Below are 17,255 nucleotides of genomic sequence, written 5' to 3'. Positions count from 1 at the left end.
TCTTTTCCTGGTGGAAAAAAAAAGGTTTCGTTCCTATCCCTCGCGAAAGACGCCCATAGAGGATGGAGGAAAGGGGACTGGGCGTAGGAGTATCATCTTTTATGCGAGTTGTATTTGCTGAATGCTAAAGAACAGCTCCAGGTTCCCTGAGGTAGTGCCTGCTTACTGATGATGCCAAATACCCAAGAGCTGCTTTTAGCTCCTGCTAGTCAAATCCTTATTTCAATATCTGTAATACAGTAGATCATCTAAGTTCTCTTCACCAAGAGGCGTTTCACTTTCTTCCTCTTCTTCCTGCCCGTCTTAACTGGTGTAGTGACTTTCCTTCTTAGTGCTCCCTGAGAGAGGGATGGTATAGAGAGAAGATGGTTTACCCTAGTATCCATGGCCTTTTGTGGTTCCTTAGTGGCCTGTACCACTTGGGCTGAGCACTATCTGTTGGCTTTTTAAGTCTTTGAAGACATGTTGATGTGCTTGGATGGGGCCTTCAATCAATGCACACCGAACTGACTATGCACCGATCCACAGGTATTTTAGCCCTTGTCGCTCAGTGTATCAGCTTTCTAATCTTCGGATGTAGTTTGGCAATCAGCCTACTTGGCAGTCTTACAGGCGCTAGAAGATGCCTAACTAGATTGGCTATAAGCGGGCCTTTCGAGTTGGGGATTGACGGCGATAGTTTCGTTGGACGCAGAAGGTCTAGAGTGTTCAGCGGTCACAGCTGCCGTGACGTATGTCACCCACCGCTTAACTACAGTCTTTTCGGGTCTTTGGTTAACATTTTGTGCATGCAAAACACTGCATGGTCCGTTGGAAGGCCATGGTTACAGACTGAATGTCCTCCCAAGAGGACTTTGAATTGCAGCCCGGACAGCATTTAAATGGCATCTTTTTGATTTGGAACAATTGTAACGAGGCAGCGGTTAAATGCAGGACTAAGAGTATGTGAAGGCACTCTCAATGTTGTGAGAGGACAGCAGCGCCCAGCCCACTCTCCTTACTGTACATCGGGTGGCAGGTGCCATCAACCAGTTTGTAATTGTTGGTGTCAATGTCTGGAGTTGTACATCAGCTCAAGCCCTCAGACATTGAGTTGATAACCGGTGTAGTGTGTTGTGTGAAGTAAAAAAATCCATTCCCCGCTGACACACAAGGCTAAGAGACGGCAGAAATAAAATCATCTGAGGACATGGTGTGTGAAGGATCATGGGCACAGATAGCATAGAGATTGTGTGGCAGAAGTGCCCTGGTCCACGCCCTTTTACTTGAGAACTAAACAACCTTTGCTACTTTGAACCAACCAGTAGATGACTGTTATGCAAAGCATGCAAGTTTACAGCAGGGTTTGAAATAATGAGAGCTGGGAGCTATTTAGCTCCTTCTTGTGAACTAGAACAGCCTGGTTAGCTTGATGCAAACCACTACCAGGAGCCACTTTTGGCTCTCCAGGCCAACTGATGCAGAATAAACACATGTATGTGAATTTAACTGTGAATAAACATTAGGACACATCTGTACTATATGTAAAGCATAAGGGGGCATACATAATGGACAAAATCATATTTTTGCATCTTATGTGGAAGTTAGATTTTCAGAGCGCTATGTACTAGCCATGGTAGCTCCTGGTCACTGATTAATGCCGAATACCCAGGAGCTGCTTTTATCTCCTTTTTATAAAATCTTAATGATGATCCCTGCACAGATACACAGGTCTCAAACACTTTCTCATTGGTGTGTGTTGTAGAGAGATTAATCAAAAGAAATAATTCTGATCAAACCATTCCAGATTAAAGCTTCTGTACTTGCATTCACACTGACAATTAATTAAATGTTTTAAAATATATTCTTATGGCTTACATGATGTTCAACAAATTCTTGGTTCCACTTGTCTGCCGTCCATAATTTAGTAATTTCTAAATCAGAATATTCCCCGACTTTAAGATCTGAATGGGTCTTCACAGCTGAAACTTGCTGAGCAACTTGGTTTGCTGGGAGGAAAACAAATGTAATAGTCATGCTCGTAAACATTTTTTTTATCAACAGCTATTTGAAAGTGAGATTTTAAAAAAGGTAGTTCCTGCTATATCATTCTACAACATAGAATTTTCATAATCACAGCATTTCTTAGATTGTAATAGATCTCTATGAGGCCCATTTGCATGCTTTATAAAATAAACTTGTTCCCAATACACATGAGCATGGAAAGACAACTGCAATAGTAAAATTTAACTATCCAACAATAATTCAAAAGTGTGCCAAATTAGTGAAACGGAGAAAAACACTGTTCTCATTCAGTGTCTCCATAATTCTTAATCCATATATAAAAAAACATTAAATTTTGAAATAGAACACACATTACACCAGCTTGCTGCTGTGCCTGCCATGCAGCCACTACAGCATGAATTGTAGTGAAAAATAAAGGTAGTGTGTGGAAAAGCAGACACATGTATGATTCACTTAAGCACGCAAACTGCTTACAGAGTTGGAAGGCCAAGGTGTAGAGGAAGGAAGGTGCAGAAGTCTTTCATTTTGAGATCCGCGTTTACAGTGTCACTACTTCCTACTAAGTAGTGGTGTTTTGAAATGCTGGATACTGACAAGCCAGGAGCCTAGCCATAAGGGTTTAATATCAACATGTAGACCTTTTGTAAATGCTTGCCTAGAGTGGACCCAAGATAAACGTCTTAACATTGAAAACAAACTTCACACTTCAAAATAAATTGAAACGATTCTTACTTGACATTAAACGTCAAAGCATAACATATTCAAAACATGACAATCTGCCCAACTCTTATGAAAACTTACCAGAGTTGACCAGAAACACTGTTCGCTTTCCCTGGTGATTGAAGTTCCCCCGCACCTGGTAGGACAGCTCTTTTGTGAGTAGTACTGCAATGAAGGTCTTCCCAGATCCAGCATTTAAACAAACTATTGTATTACGATCCAGAGCTGCTTCGAGCAGTTCAACCTGTGGATATAATTAAATTGAACGTACTGAAACATTGTGGTGTGCACTAAACAAAAACAAAACATCCTGAAAATCAGACACTAACCATGTGTGAAATTCACCCAACCCCACTCCTGCACGACCCCCTCAGTGGTAGAGTGTAGAAAGCAGGATTTCCGTTGGCATGATTTTTAAGGTAAAAAGATGGGTGGACGTCAGAGAAGCTTACCAGTGAAAGATCTCTCAATGACACCCAACATTATAAACACATTTTGTCAAGCATGCAGTGGAAATGTTTCTGGAAACCACAACTTTGCATATGGGTTGAGGGATATCTCTGCAATTCTACTGAGTTTTTTTGTTGTTGCTTACTTCATAACTATACAGACTGCCGAAAAGGCTACAAACTTGATAACACAAATGATAAATTGGTCACAAATGTGCAACGGGGCAGCTTCTACAAAATGGTACAAATTAGCAGCCCTGACTTGCCTCCAAGTTATCCTTTGTCAGGATGGCCACCGGGGATTAACATGCAGCCCAAACTCAAAACTAAAGTGTAAACTGGGGTAATAATTTCAAGTTGCTAGTTACTAGTCAGGCATAAAATGTCACACTCTACCCACTTCTTCCCATGCACACAGTACACCATTTTTTTAAATTAAACTTTATTGGCATTTCACAAATTACATTACAAATCATCCTAAATCCTCCCCTCTAAAACCAATAACCCCCTCTTTATCCTTCCCCCCACCTATTTCCTTCCCCCTACCCCCACACCTCCTACTCCCATGCATTGAGCACTAGTAGATTCCCCTGGCTGTCAGCCATGGGTGTCGCCCCCTTCTCTGGACGGACGATTCAAAGACCCCAAGGCCTACATTACAACCATTGCTCAGTGATTCTCCTTTTCCTCATGAACTTCCAAAAAATGTCAAGCAGGACCTGGCTTTGCTATGACCCATAGGACCCTTCCACCAGCATGCACAGGTTTTTTCCACTTTTGGGCTAGGCAGCACCTCACCGCCACCAGCATGATCTGCAGCATATGACCCGCTTCCTGTTCAGTTTCTTCCTACACCATACCCAAAGAGGAGGAGGCACAGCAGGAGCTCTCTGAATCCCATCAACCCCTATTATCCACAATAACACTTCCCTCTGGTATAGTTGTACCTCAGAGCAGGCCCCCCACATGTGGACATAGTCCCCTTCCTCCTGGTGGCATTTCCAGCAATGAGGGTCATATCCCTTACACATCTTTGCTATCACAGCCGGCAGGTAATGCCACCTGTGTATCAGTTTCAGGGCCTGGTGTCTGTATTGCAGGGAGATCGTAGAGCACACCGCCCTCCTACACATCTGCGCCCCTTAATGCATCGTCTATGTCCTTCACTAAATATTGAGTACACCACTTCTAATGCAACAAAAAAAAATCACCAGCAGTGGAAAATGCAAATTTGGAGGTCTGGTTTAACAAACTTTTATTTTGGTGTGGTCTACAAGTTGAGCCAAATAACAAACGAGTTGGAAAAAGGCAACTAGAAATTCTTTCAAAGTCCATGAAGTAACTTCCCCCCCCCCCCAGTTCATTGAAAGGGTTTAGCTCTTTTTTTGGGCTGCTTCAAATGAGTGTTGCAGCTTCTCATGGAGAGGGGACTGGCTTAGGCCAGGATGACCAACTCTCCTGGGGATCCTGGCTAAGCAACCTGTGCACCCAAACATTCCATGGTTCTGACCTTCTCAGTCGTCTCCATGCAGTAAGCTCCCTCTTGGCTGCTTTGCCACCGGCTTGTTCCTACTTCCGCTTCCAAAGCCTGCCTAGTACCAGTCGGACCCTCTTGTGCCTCCTCACGCTATCTAGGTACTAGCCATTTATCTACCTGGTGCAGGTTTACCCATCTCTCCCACTGTTATTAGGCATAATTGCATGCAGTACCCTCTGGGACCACCACACACAATTAGGACTACAGGTGTAAGCCAAACCAGACTTTGGTATAAGTCTGTACCACACAGTTTTTGGTGTCGAGCTGAGCAGCCAGGCTCATCTCAAGAGTGAATGTGAGCAGTACAAGTCATTACACAGATGACTTTCAATCACAGTGGTTATGGTAGACACTTCTACTCAAGGTTTCTTGGTAAAACACTTATTAATTTATTACACAATCATTTAGAAAACATTTCAATAGAAGGAGGCAACTTAATATTATATACCAATACACTTAAATACAAAACTCTAAGATTTTTATACAGTTGGAGATCACCTGAAATAGGAGCCAAATGGCAGTTCAGTTACTTAGAGGTGAGCAAAAAGGCATAAGGTAAGTAGAATAGATCAAATATACTTGTTAGACAGTGCAAATAGTTTCAGTTCACCAGAAGCATTCAATTCAAGTCAATAGGCCTAGGCCAAAGTCAATGGGCTAGCATTCTGGATAGGAAAGAGCAGTTCTGGTATCAAACGGTAAAGTCTTTGCAAAAGTTCTCAGAAGTAGTTTAGGCGAAAACGAATCATTTGTTGGGTCACAAGCTGATTAGGCCTGCAAGTTGGGAAAGTTTCACAAACTTTCACCGCGAGAGTGGCGTTCGCTCAATCGGGTTGGCACAGTACCGTAGTACGAAGAAACAAATGCAGCTAAAGTCGTTGGTTCCTGGCAGTTCCTGCAGATCTTCCTGAGCCTCAGTCGTGGGGACAAGAGGGAGGACGTCGGGGGACTCCTGCACTGCACGGGATCATCGGAAAACGCAAACAAAATGGAGTAACTTCAGTTCGGGTAGCTGTCCTTCCCCCTGGTTAATCCTAACCAGCGTTGAGAATGGTATCCAGGTAGCTTACCAGTTTATTGGTCCCACCAACTCAAAAGGAGAAGTCGTCCTTGAAGGGGCTTCTCTGTCGAGATGAACTTGGCAATTCGGACCTGCAGCAGAGCTTCACCGGGCAAACCAACAGTCCAGGAGTTGCAGCAGCCTTCCTCTTCCAGCTCTTCTTCGGTATTTCGTTCCAGTGGTCGACTCTGCTTTCCAGTCCAAGAGACTCGCCTTTTAAACAGTTCTCTCCTTTTCATTCCAGCATAGTTGTCACTCACCCAGCAGGGTGGCTGTCCTTGCCCGACAGCCAGCCAATCACGCCAGAGTGCATTTGGGTCTCCTATGAGACTAAGCACAGGGAGTTTCGGGCACCTCCCTCACTACCTGCCCACCACAGACACTCAGACGCCAGAGGCGGTCTTCAGTCCTGAATCCCGCCAAAGGCATACGAACAAAGGAACCAAACCTGGTTAGGCGCGCAGAGACAAACACTAGAAGGACCTTTCCAAAAAGAAACGGCGAAAAAAGAAGACCGGGACCTGTTTAAACAAAGGAGCTTAAGGCGCCATATTGAAAAACATGGCTCCCGTGATTTTTAGCTACCGGTGTTCGCGGTCGGGAAAAATCATGGCAGTTTGCTGTAAAACCACTGCCACCAGCCTTTTCAATAGAAAACCATAGAATATGACTGCTACATGAGAATTTAGACACAGGGGATACTATGTAACCCCTCCAGCACTCCATTGTAAGACGGTGTGGGCTGGGTCTAGGAATTTCACTTTACATTCTCTGGGAAACAGTAGTTTATCCCAGAGTAGGTATTTAAACCTTTGCGGAGTCTAAAAGACATCCCTGTGTTACTAGACTGATGGTGCTGTGTAACACAAATGAAAAGAGGATACCTATGGAGTGATCTAAAACTCCATAATCAAAGAACACAAGTAAGTGGGGAAAAAAGGTTCACACTCTTTCCAGGTAAGAAAATCAAGTCCTCAAAATCCAGCAAAGTTGCTGGGGGTCTCTAAGGTGAAGGGAATTAGCACATTTATGAGAATTCTCCCCAACAACTGTGTCTTTCGGATATCTAATAATGGGGTTCTTCTATCTCCGTCCTCCTCTGGTCATCCTCACAAACTCATTCCACCTTCTAATAGTCTCTTCCTTTACCACCTTCCAAAACAGGACCCCTTTTGCTACATCCCTGCTATCTCTTCAATAATTGAATAAGTAGAGCTCCCCCCTCATTTTCTTCCTCAAGTTCCCATGTTACACCTCCTTGTACTCACTCTCCTCTTCTAACTTTGGGATAACTTCCTCTCTGCTTTCTAACCTCCTCTAACTCCCTCGGTCACGCCTCTCCCCGACTTTCTCAGTTTTTCTGCCAACTACTTTCCAATTATTATCATCTATAGTCTCCTTGATTTTTTCTCCTCACTCCTTGAAACTCATTCATCTCCTTGATCTCTTCTGCACTCAATTCTCTTGCCCAACTAGCTCCTCTGTCAGGTCGGCCCCTTTCCTCAAACCTCCTCCGATGACTCTGATCGCCTCCACCAAGAAAACTTTCAGTCAACTGCTCCTGACTTTTCCCACCAACCTTCCGACATAATTTAGCCTCTTCCTTACATTTGCCAGAGACCTCTCCTTGATCTTTTGCCTCCTGTCCAACCTAACCTACTCTTGATTTCTCAATCCTTCCACCCATATAGCTTTTACATCACCTCCTTACGCTTACCATTCACCAGCAGTGCAGTCTACCCCCTCTGGGCTTCTAGCTCAACCTCTCCCATCTCCTTTTCCAACCTCTCTCCAGCTGTATCTGCAGTCTTACAGTAAGACAGGCTGGGGGTTGTGAAAAATAAAAATATCAATCTGTCAAACAGGAGGATTTGTTAAGCACTAAAACTCATGCGGACATTAAACAGAGACCTGTCTCCTTAATTACACAGTATACGAGTGACTCTGCAACTCTGTTCAAATTAGCTTCTAAACATTAGCATTTGCTTAAACTGGACCCAGATCTTACACCATATGTCTCAGACAGTCCTAACTTCATTTTCACCAAGGCTAATATACTGTCCGTAACAGACTCAGTACTTCCTTTCTTGATCAGCCTGATATTGAAAGACAAACAACATGGTTGCAGAACAAAAAAGGCTTTTTCAAATGTGGAAATTGTAATCAGTGTCAATATGCACATCAGAGTTGCCAGACTTTTATAGATTGTAATGGTATTCAAACTGAAATTAGAGATTTCATCAACTGTAAAACCAAATGTGTGGTCTATGCAATTTTATGTGTCTGTGATAAGCTTTATTTAGGAAGTACTATTAGGCAATTGAGAATTCGTATAAGGGAACATCTGTCTAGCCTTAACAAAACTGGTGCTAACTTGCCATTAGCCTTGCATTGGCTAACAGAACATCAGTTAGCCAACAAATCAGACATATGGTTTTTGGGCCTAGCCAGGGCATCCACTGGCAAACGTGGTGGCAATCTTTGCTTGAAATTAAGGAGACTTGAATGTAAACTAATTTGTCACCTCAGATACACTACAGTTGGATTGAACTCAGACCATGAAATGCATGTATTTTTATGACAATTTATTGGTTGTTATTGTATTGAGGCTGGCCCTTTAGTATTTGTTTGTGTGCCTTGCCAACAGATGCTGTATTCTTTGACTATCTTCATTTTGTGCAATTCATGTATTTATATTTTTGTTTTTGAAGTTTGGCACACTTAGATACATATCTGTAATTTTGGATACTCATACCGAATACAGTGGAGTTTGATAATGTGAACAATTATTATTACAATTCCTTCTTTGCATACCATGTAGATTTTTATAACTTCCAGCATTAGCATAGAACACTAATCACTTACTACAAATGAGCTATCATTTTGAGGTTCAAAGAAATGCCTTAGCAACCCCTGCTCACCTCACTGCAAATTTGTTTGTGTTACTGTGATTATTCACTTAGTAACTTACAATATGCGTTGGGAACTTGCACTTCTACCTTGCAGAACATGCCACTCACTCTTGATTTAATTTTATGGATACCAACCATTTTGATTATAATCAGTAGCATTGCAATGTGACAAGCCACTAATTTCATACAAAGCCTAGTTCATATAGTTTAAGATAGTTACATAATGCGTATACTATGCTTATTACGAGTGCTTTTTCACTTTCATTCATGTTACCCTGACATATACAACATACCATTACTGATGGGGTTCACCCAACGTGAATATGAGTGCCCCTCACTCAATTACACATACTTATGTGCTGGAGGAAAGATTTGAGCCGCACTAGATGACGCCGAATAACGTCAGTGCGATTGCGTGCGCGCGTGTCGTCACTCGCAAAACGTGTGCGTGACGTCACGAGCGCAGCCACAATTTCGCCTGTTTTCTGTTATTTTACACTGAGCCTGCCGCACAGCGCCAGTGTCAATTCACTCAATTTCTTCCTGGAGATGGGGATCTGACCCCAGGATTACCGTGGAGCTACCTGCACCAGGTACAGCCTAATTTTTTGGGGCCATTTGGTTGTTATAGGTCTCATTGCTATATTTACCAAACGTTACATTTGGAGTCATTTTACTTTTTAGAAAATTCGTACTGGCACAAAGACACATACCCATTGGAGGGTGAGTTATCTTTGCCTTATTTATTCAATAGGCACTTTTGCCTCCACATGATACTTATACATTGCTATTCTCCCATCAGTAGTGATTCACTCTCAAATGGTGACTTTTTCATTATTTTAGGCAGCAACTGTGTTACTTGACATACCACTTTGTTCAACATCCAGGTAGGCTCATGTGCTAGGTCACTCAAGCATGCCTCTGACCACATTATGAACCGCCATACCCAGAACTTCTTTCTTTCACTCCGTGATGTGCTTCCGCCCCCGTGTGCCTTCCATCATTTTTTTCAATCTAATGCACCTTTCTCCATTTTAAATTAAAATAAGATGACAAGCATGTTGCACATGGTGCTAATACTATTTGCATTCACCCATACTAACATGGTAATAGTGCACCTTTGACTCAGTGCTAGCCATTCTGCTCTACATCCTGTTCACATTTGCCTTTAGATATTTGCCGTTTTGGAATGCCGAGGTGGACCCCTGAGCATACCTCCGGTTGATGCATCATATGTGACTCTGAACATATGCACGTGTAGTCACACATTGTGCTTACTCCTGCCTCTGTAACAGGGTAAGTAACTTGTGGACTCACCTCCCTGCTTTTAGCTATTGCAACACCCTCCATGGAGGAGATTTTTTAACAACAATATGTTGGTGCACTCGTTTATTCCTTCTGATACATATCTGTATCTTTTCCTTTTTCTTTGCCTCCTTCTCCCACAGAGCCAGCAGCTCGTCCTTTTTTTCACCCTGAGGAAGGCTACATACAGATGCCACCAACTATTGGCATAGCCGAAACGTGTTTTCCGGTGCACGAAAACGTCACGGGGGGGATTTCATTTTCAAAATCCCCTCCAGAATAGCACGGGACACTCCTTCCTAAAAGATTTGGTATCTTTACACGTTGGCACTTAAACACATTTGTAGACCTACTCAAATAGTTAATAGGTCCACAGTTCTGTAAAACAACTACAGTCTAGTGTGCTTTACACAGAAAAATATTCTGATCCCCCCCCCCTTTTCTTTTGCCTAAACACAAGTCTGTTACTGTGTAGATGACTGGAACTATGATTTCAGTTTGACTATCGCTTCTTTATTATGTACTATTTCGGTTTTGACTCAGGAAACTAACTATGAAAATTTATATGTATTCTTTGTTTGCACATATTTGTAATTATTCTTTGTATGTTCTTTGAATTTTTTGTTATGTACCCTTGGTTGTTATATTAATTATTTAAATATACTAGAATTGCAAAGCCACCAGAGTGTACCTGTATTTTGTTGTTTTTCTCAGTGACCTATACGGCACTGTTTCAAATCCTTCTCCATAAATGTCTTACTTTCTTTGTGAATTTATGACAATGAAATGAATATTGGTCTCCATGTGGATTTTCCTCTTTTTTGTTAACAGTACTTTACGCCCTATCCACATTAGCATCAGGGGTATCCATATTTTTGTACTCACACTTTGTTCATTACGTCATTGGAATCACAGTATGTTGCAACTTCCCACAGGCATATTATTTACTCAAGTGTAATACTGTTTCTCACATGCTATATCAGCTTATCCTCATTTTTTATTTCTTTTTGTTTTATCTTGGATCACTATCTTGTCTTTTCATTGGCTACAACCATACATTGAAACACTGGTATGTTATTTTACTTTGTCATTTGTCTCACCCTGCTTGGAATTATTGTTTATGGTTTGTTACCTTAATACATGAATATATTATTTATAGACCAATGCACAGCCTTGAGAACGACCTGATAGGTCGAAACACGTGTCGGCTGTCTAATTACCATTGAAGCCATATCTGTACTTTGTTTTATGGATTTTTCAATAAGAATATTGGGATCTGCGCGCTGATTTTACCTTCCGTTTTGTATCTTGTATCTACAGCCTTTCCTCCCACTTTTTCTAAACTCCTCCTTCCTGCTCCAACCACTATCCTCTCTCATTCAGGAACCTATACTGATTGACTGAGGTTGTGGCTTCACCTTCCATCCTCTATTCAGAGTAACTGAATTCAGGTGTGTCAGATGGGATATGGATTGAGGCTGGACTTCACCACTTAAAATGGCCTAAAGCCCTGCTGTGGAACATGGAATTGACCTAGCCCGCTACTAGAGAGATCCTCCCTGTCTGCCATCCCGGTACTGCATTCCTGCTTCTCCTCAGTAAAGGGAATAGGAGTGTGTCTCTACATGAAACTAGTGTATGCCTTGGCTGGTAGGTCCCTTCTCTGATGGTGACTTCCAATTCAGATGTGAGGAATGGGGATGGTTGAATGGCTCCTGGATTACTCGGTCTAGCTCATGTTCCTACCTTTACAGAAAAAACAGTGTGTATTGCACCTGTGCGAGAGGAGCCGAGCACACAGACGCTAACAGCTCAATGGGATCACTGCTCCCAAAGGAACCAAACGTCTTGCACAACTGGTTCTGCTGGAGCACAGGGCAGGGTTGGAATTAGCAACTTGACAGTGAGCATAGTCCCAGAGGTTAATGGTTGTATCTTTCCTTCCACCAAATGGGATTATGGGACTTGTTGTGCCATTGTGACTGTAACCTGCTATGTGAGGGCACTGCAGTGCAGTTCTCCAGGAGAACCCCCTAAACTTTCTCTGTGGTGTCCTTACTGGTGTGGGGAGAGGGAGTCCCTGGCTTTACCGCACTGCGGCAGCTCATCACCAAGCAGAGACTTCATCACACTTTATAGATTTAAGGCTTTCAGCACTTAATTTGCCAACTGGACATTGCATGAGGTATTACATGTGAGTCCAGCCTTGCTCCTACTGGATGACCTACGTTAAATATTGTTTTTTCCCTTACATGACTTCCTACAATACCCACCTAAAGGTAATGATTCTATTCAAAGATGCAGTTTTCAACTCAGATTTGTTTTAATCGGTAGAATGCTTTTTTCAATTCATATATAACAAAACAATTGTAATAAAACCACATACATCAAACCAATACTCCCATGTAACATCTATGGAGAAAAGGAACTAAAATGTGATCTTCTCAACTTCACTTCAACACATCTAATCCTCAAACTCAACAACTACACATTATTTTGCACTACCACTCCCGTTGTGGGTTAATGATCATTTCTATTGAGCTTTACCTTAACTGAGGATATGCATCTAGTCAACTCAACTCTTACTAAATGATAAGTTACTCACCGCACCAACTAACGTACTCCTTGTCGATAGTCCACTTTCCTCCATACTGTATGATTGTCCCTCGCTAGGGACATGGGACAGAACCTTTTTCCCCACAAAAACCTTCTTCCCCTTTAAATTTAGAGGCGTTCTGGGCACGGCCCTGGGAGCAGGCGCTCCCCTGACTCCGCCCACCGACACCACTCCTCAGTCCCCATTGACATGTTGACAATATTACAATTGCCTAATGACACCAGTTTTGTTAGGTGGGAGGATGGGGGGACCTATGGAGGAAAGGGGACTATTGAGTAGGAATACATTAGTCACTACAGTGAGTAACTTATAATGACTTCTACGTCCAGTCCCCTTTCCTCCATACTATATGGGCGATTACAACTGAATGTTGCCCCAGGGTGGAGAGGTGACCCTCCTTAAGAAAACAAGTTCCTTAGGACAGCCTGCCCGAAAGCTGCATCTGATCTAGAGCCGGCATCCAAACAGTAGTGCTTGCAGAAGGCCGAAGGGTTGTCCCAGGTGGCCGCGCTGCTAATGACCTGCCACGGAACGTGTCTCTGGAATGCGACCGCAGTGGCCTTGTCTCTGACAGCGTGGGCATGCATGTTCGCTGAAAGTGGCTTGTGCTGCCCCTCGTAAATCTCCTTGATGGCTGAAAGCCTCCACCTTGCTATAGAGGCCTTGGAAGCCTGATAACCGGCCTTGACCCCATAAAGGTGACAAAGAGAGCATCGGACTTGCAGAAGCTCTTGGCTTTGTTCAGATAAAATTTCAGAGAGCGCCTGACGTCCTGGCAGTGCAAGACCCTTTGTGCATCGTCCTTCGGATCTGCAAAGAAAGTAGGTAAAACGATCTCCTCATTCAAATGGAACGAGGAGCTCACCTTAGGCAAGAACGCGGGATGCGTTCTGAGGACCACCTTATCTCTATGAAAAGTAGTGTATGGTTCAAAGGCCACCAGTGCCTGGATTTCACTAACCCTGCGTGCAGACTTAAGACCCACCAAAAGTGGTGTTTTAATGGTGACCAGAGTAATGTCCGCGAACGCCATTGGTTCGAAAGGTTTGTGCACAGGGGCGCCCAAGACCACATTGAGGGTCTCACAGTGGGTGTGGTTTCTTGATAGGCGGGTAGAGCCTGGTAAGACCTCATTTGCAAGACCTCCAATTGGCCCCTTATTGCCCTGTACTCTCTTCTGGTATCTCCACTACCCCCCACCTCCATCCGTGACAGTACTTGCTTTAGTTTGTTTTCTAGTTCCCTTTTCAGCTGTCTCATCTCCTTATCCCTTCTAGCCTTCACGGCGATGATTTGGCCTCTGATCGTGGCTTTAAACGTGTCACACCTCGTGTTACAGTTCATAGGAAGAATTTTTCCATAGCTTATTTCCCCCCTAATTATTTCATCTTTAAATATATGTGCCGGGAATGTCCATCGCCAGATCCCCCGGAGGTTGTTGCCTCTCCTTATTGTAACCGTAACTGGGGCCATGGTCCCTATCTCCATTCCTTCTACAGATCCTAGTAGGTCACAAGATGCCCAAATGTAATCAATCCTCGAGGAGAACCCATGTATGTGGGAGAAGAAAGTGTAACCCTTTGCGTTCTCCCTCTTCTCTCTCCATGCGTCCACTAATGCCAACCTGTCCATCTTTTCCTTCAGTTCCTTCGAGGGTGCCCCCTGGGTTCCCGCTCTGCCTTCACTCCGGCCTTTCTGTGGTTCCCAAGCAAAGTTGAAGTCACCTGTCAGGAGGATGGGGCCTCTGGAAAATCTCTCTAACTTATTCAGCTTCTGCTGAATGAACTTGTCCTGGCCTGAGTTAGGGGTGTAAATGGTAGCTGTCGTGTAGGGCTCTCCCTCTATTTGTAACTTGGCTGCTAGATAACTTCCACGATTGTCCCTTTCCCAATCCGTCACCTTCGTGTTGAAGGATGACCTTACTGCCAGGAGGACTCCGCCTTTTTTCACACCTTCGTTTGCTTGAAATATTTTATTATAGCCTTGGATTCTGACCCTGTGTGTGTCTCTTGTTTGAATGTGTGTTTCCTGGAGAGTCAGTATGTCTGGTTTCTCTCTCTGTAGGAACCTCTCCAGTTTTGTCCTTTTTACGGGTCATACCCCTGATGTTAAACGTCATTATTTTCAGGCTTTTGATATTATCCAGCCCCATGGTGGTTCTTGTGTCTCGTTATGGCTTGGCTCTTGTTTTGGATGGATTGCCCCTCCCCTCCCGTCCCGTCCTCCCGTTCCCCCCCTTGCCCGCTGGGTGGACACAATCGGCCTATGACCCCCCCCCCTGCAGTGGTGACACAGGTATTGCGTCCTTTCCTTACCCCAGACCTGCAAGTTGCGGGCCCTTCCTGACCCCATCTATGGTTCCCAAGTCCGTCCCTTCCCCCCCTGTAGGATTCATGTGGTGTTATTAACCATTTCTGGTCTATCATTGCACCTTTCATACGTGGCACCCTGGTGCTGTTATGTTGGTTAGAAGTCTACGTTTCACTTTTGTCCGTTCCCATAGTTTTTGTTCCCGGTTCCCTAGTACCTTCTGAACTGGTCTTCAGGTCCTCCTCTTCAATTCCGAGGATGTGCGCTCCCTCTTTGCAGGTCGTGATGCGGTGTTTGACCTCCCATTCGAACAGTAGGACGAATGGAAAGGTCCATTGGTACCCGACATCTTTTTCGTTTAAGATTCACTACCGGGCCGGGCCCATCCTTCTTCCTCTTAGTAACGTCGAGTAGGAAAGGTCCCGGTAGAGTTGCACCTTGGCGCCATTGTATTTTATTTGCTTCGCTTTCCTCGCCTTTCGCATGCTCTCTTCTTTTTGGCCGTATTCGTGGAGGGTGGCCAAGGAGTCTCTGGGCCTGGTTCACGGTTCCCTTCCGAGAAGACCAACCCAGTGGACTCTGTCAATCTTTACTTCCAAGTCTCCCTCGTTATCCATTAGGTCTGCAAATATTTGCCTTACCACCGTTCTAAGGTCCTTGTCTTGGACCTCTTCCGGAAGGACTTTCATCCTGATTTTAGATCTCCTGGACCTGTTTTCCCGGTCCTCGGCCTGCAGTTCCAGGTTGTGCGTGGCAACCGCCAGCTTCTCCAACAGGTTCCTCGTCTTCCTTGCGTCCTCCACCAGTTCCTGAAGGGCTGTTTCGTTTGTGTCGGCCCTTTCCTCCACTTTGCTTATGTCCCCTTTTACTTAATGAAGGGCAGTTGCCAATTCTTCTCTGATCTTGCCCAATTGCGTTTCAGGTGTACCCGTTATTTTGTCCCCAAAGTCCTGGAAATATTTCCTGAGGATGTCCTGTGTGATTGGTAGGCAGGTCCCCGCCGCCTCCTGTTCGGTCCTGGGTTCCTGATTTCCTTGGTATCCGGTCATTCCATCTAAACCCAAACCATTGAATGTCAAACCATCTAATTTTTTTCATTGAAATACCATTCCATCGAAAAAAAAATTCTATGGTTCCGTCAACATGTAATGGTAAGTGTTAGGGTTAGGGTTGGGGCTTGGGTTAGTTTAAGGGTTAAATTAGGGTTAGGGCTAGGTTTAGGGTTGGGGCTTGGGATAGTTTAAGGGTTAAATTAGGGTTAGGGTTGGGGCTTGGGTTAGGGTTGTGGGGGTAGGCGTGGGGGTGGGAGGCTGGGGAACCCCCCCCAATATAAAAAAAAAATTTCAGCACTGGACAGCACCATGCAACGTTTTAAAGTTACACAAAAACGCATGGAAATGCTACTTTTTACATGTAAAAGTGCATTTCCATTGAAACCAGTCCATGTATATTGTCGATGGACTGGTTTCGATGGAATTGCACTTTTACATATAAAATATAGGTTGTCGATGCTTTTGCAATCGACTATTTGTATTTGTTGCTTTAGCATGTCGACCATTTTTTCGAGGGAATCACTATAAACCATTTCTTTGGGTCTCTTCCTCTTCTGTCTGGGGTTCCATATCCTTTCTCCAGATATTTTGGATGAGGCCTTCTGGGCCTTTCTTTGGGCCCATTGGGCGCGAGTGCTGCTCCTTGCCCATGTTCTTGAACATCTTCCCCCTTGCTCCTTGGGTGGGGGGCGCCTTTTTGACCTTGTTGATCTTGGGTCCCTATTCACTGAGTGCTTTTGGGGTGGTACTGTGGGTTCCTGTTCTCCTCGGCCCATGCCCTCCTCTTACTTTGCGCGTTACCAGCCACTCTAGTATTCTACTTCTGGCAGGGAAATTTGTGGTTGGGTCTCGCTGGGAGGTCTCCCTTATTTTCTCTTCTGGGTTTGTCTCTTTAGGGAGCCTCTTCTAACTCCTTGTCCCCCTTTCACTGTGCAGGGTAGTAATGGTCCCTCCAAGTTTTGGGGTCTGGAGTGATCCCCCCTTATTTTGGTGTGGCGGCGCAATTTGTGGCTTCTTTGGAGTGTGTCCCGAACAGGGTCAGGTCCAATCACCCCTTCCCTGGGCCTTTTTCTCTTCGCCTCTGTAATCGGCCCAGTAACTATGGTATTAGGTGCCCCTCGCGTGAGGTGCTGTGCTCCGCAGTGGACAATGCCACAAGTCTTGTGTACTTTGCCCCCCACCCCTGGAGCTTAGTCCCTTTTCAGGAGGTTAGGGGCCAGAGATACTGCCCGCTGCCGGGTGGGGGAGCTTAAGTAGGTGTTCTGGGGTTCCTCACCCGTTCCCCAGTC

General features: G+C 44.3%; 1 protein-coding gene across 1 annotated transcript in view; it reads right to left on the bottom strand.

Moving 5' to 3' along the window:
* The window catches only part of DICER1 (dicer 1, ribonuclease III), a 2,611,056-nt gene that overhangs the window by 2,425,686 nt on the left and 168,115 nt on the right, over nucleotides 1-17,255 (bottom strand). The window contains exons 3-4 of the mRNA XM_069637684.1: nucleotides 2,806-2,968; nucleotides 1,858-1,988 (exon numbers count right to left, since the gene is read on the bottom strand). Coding sequence (XP_069493785.1) covers nucleotides 1,858-1,988; nucleotides 2,806-2,968 — 294 coding nt within the window. The remainder of the gene's footprint in view (nucleotides 1-1,857; nucleotides 1,989-2,805; nucleotides 2,969-17,255) is intronic.

This window comes from Ambystoma mexicanum, chromosome 14, assembly GCF_040938575.1.
Source record: "Ambystoma mexicanum isolate Mex_15411 chromosome 14, UKY_AmexF1_1, whole genome shotgun sequence".
Taxonomy (NCBI): Eukaryota; Metazoa; Chordata; class Amphibia; order Caudata; family Ambystomatidae; genus Ambystoma; species Ambystoma mexicanum.
This window is presented reverse-complemented; position numbering and strand designations above follow the sequence as displayed.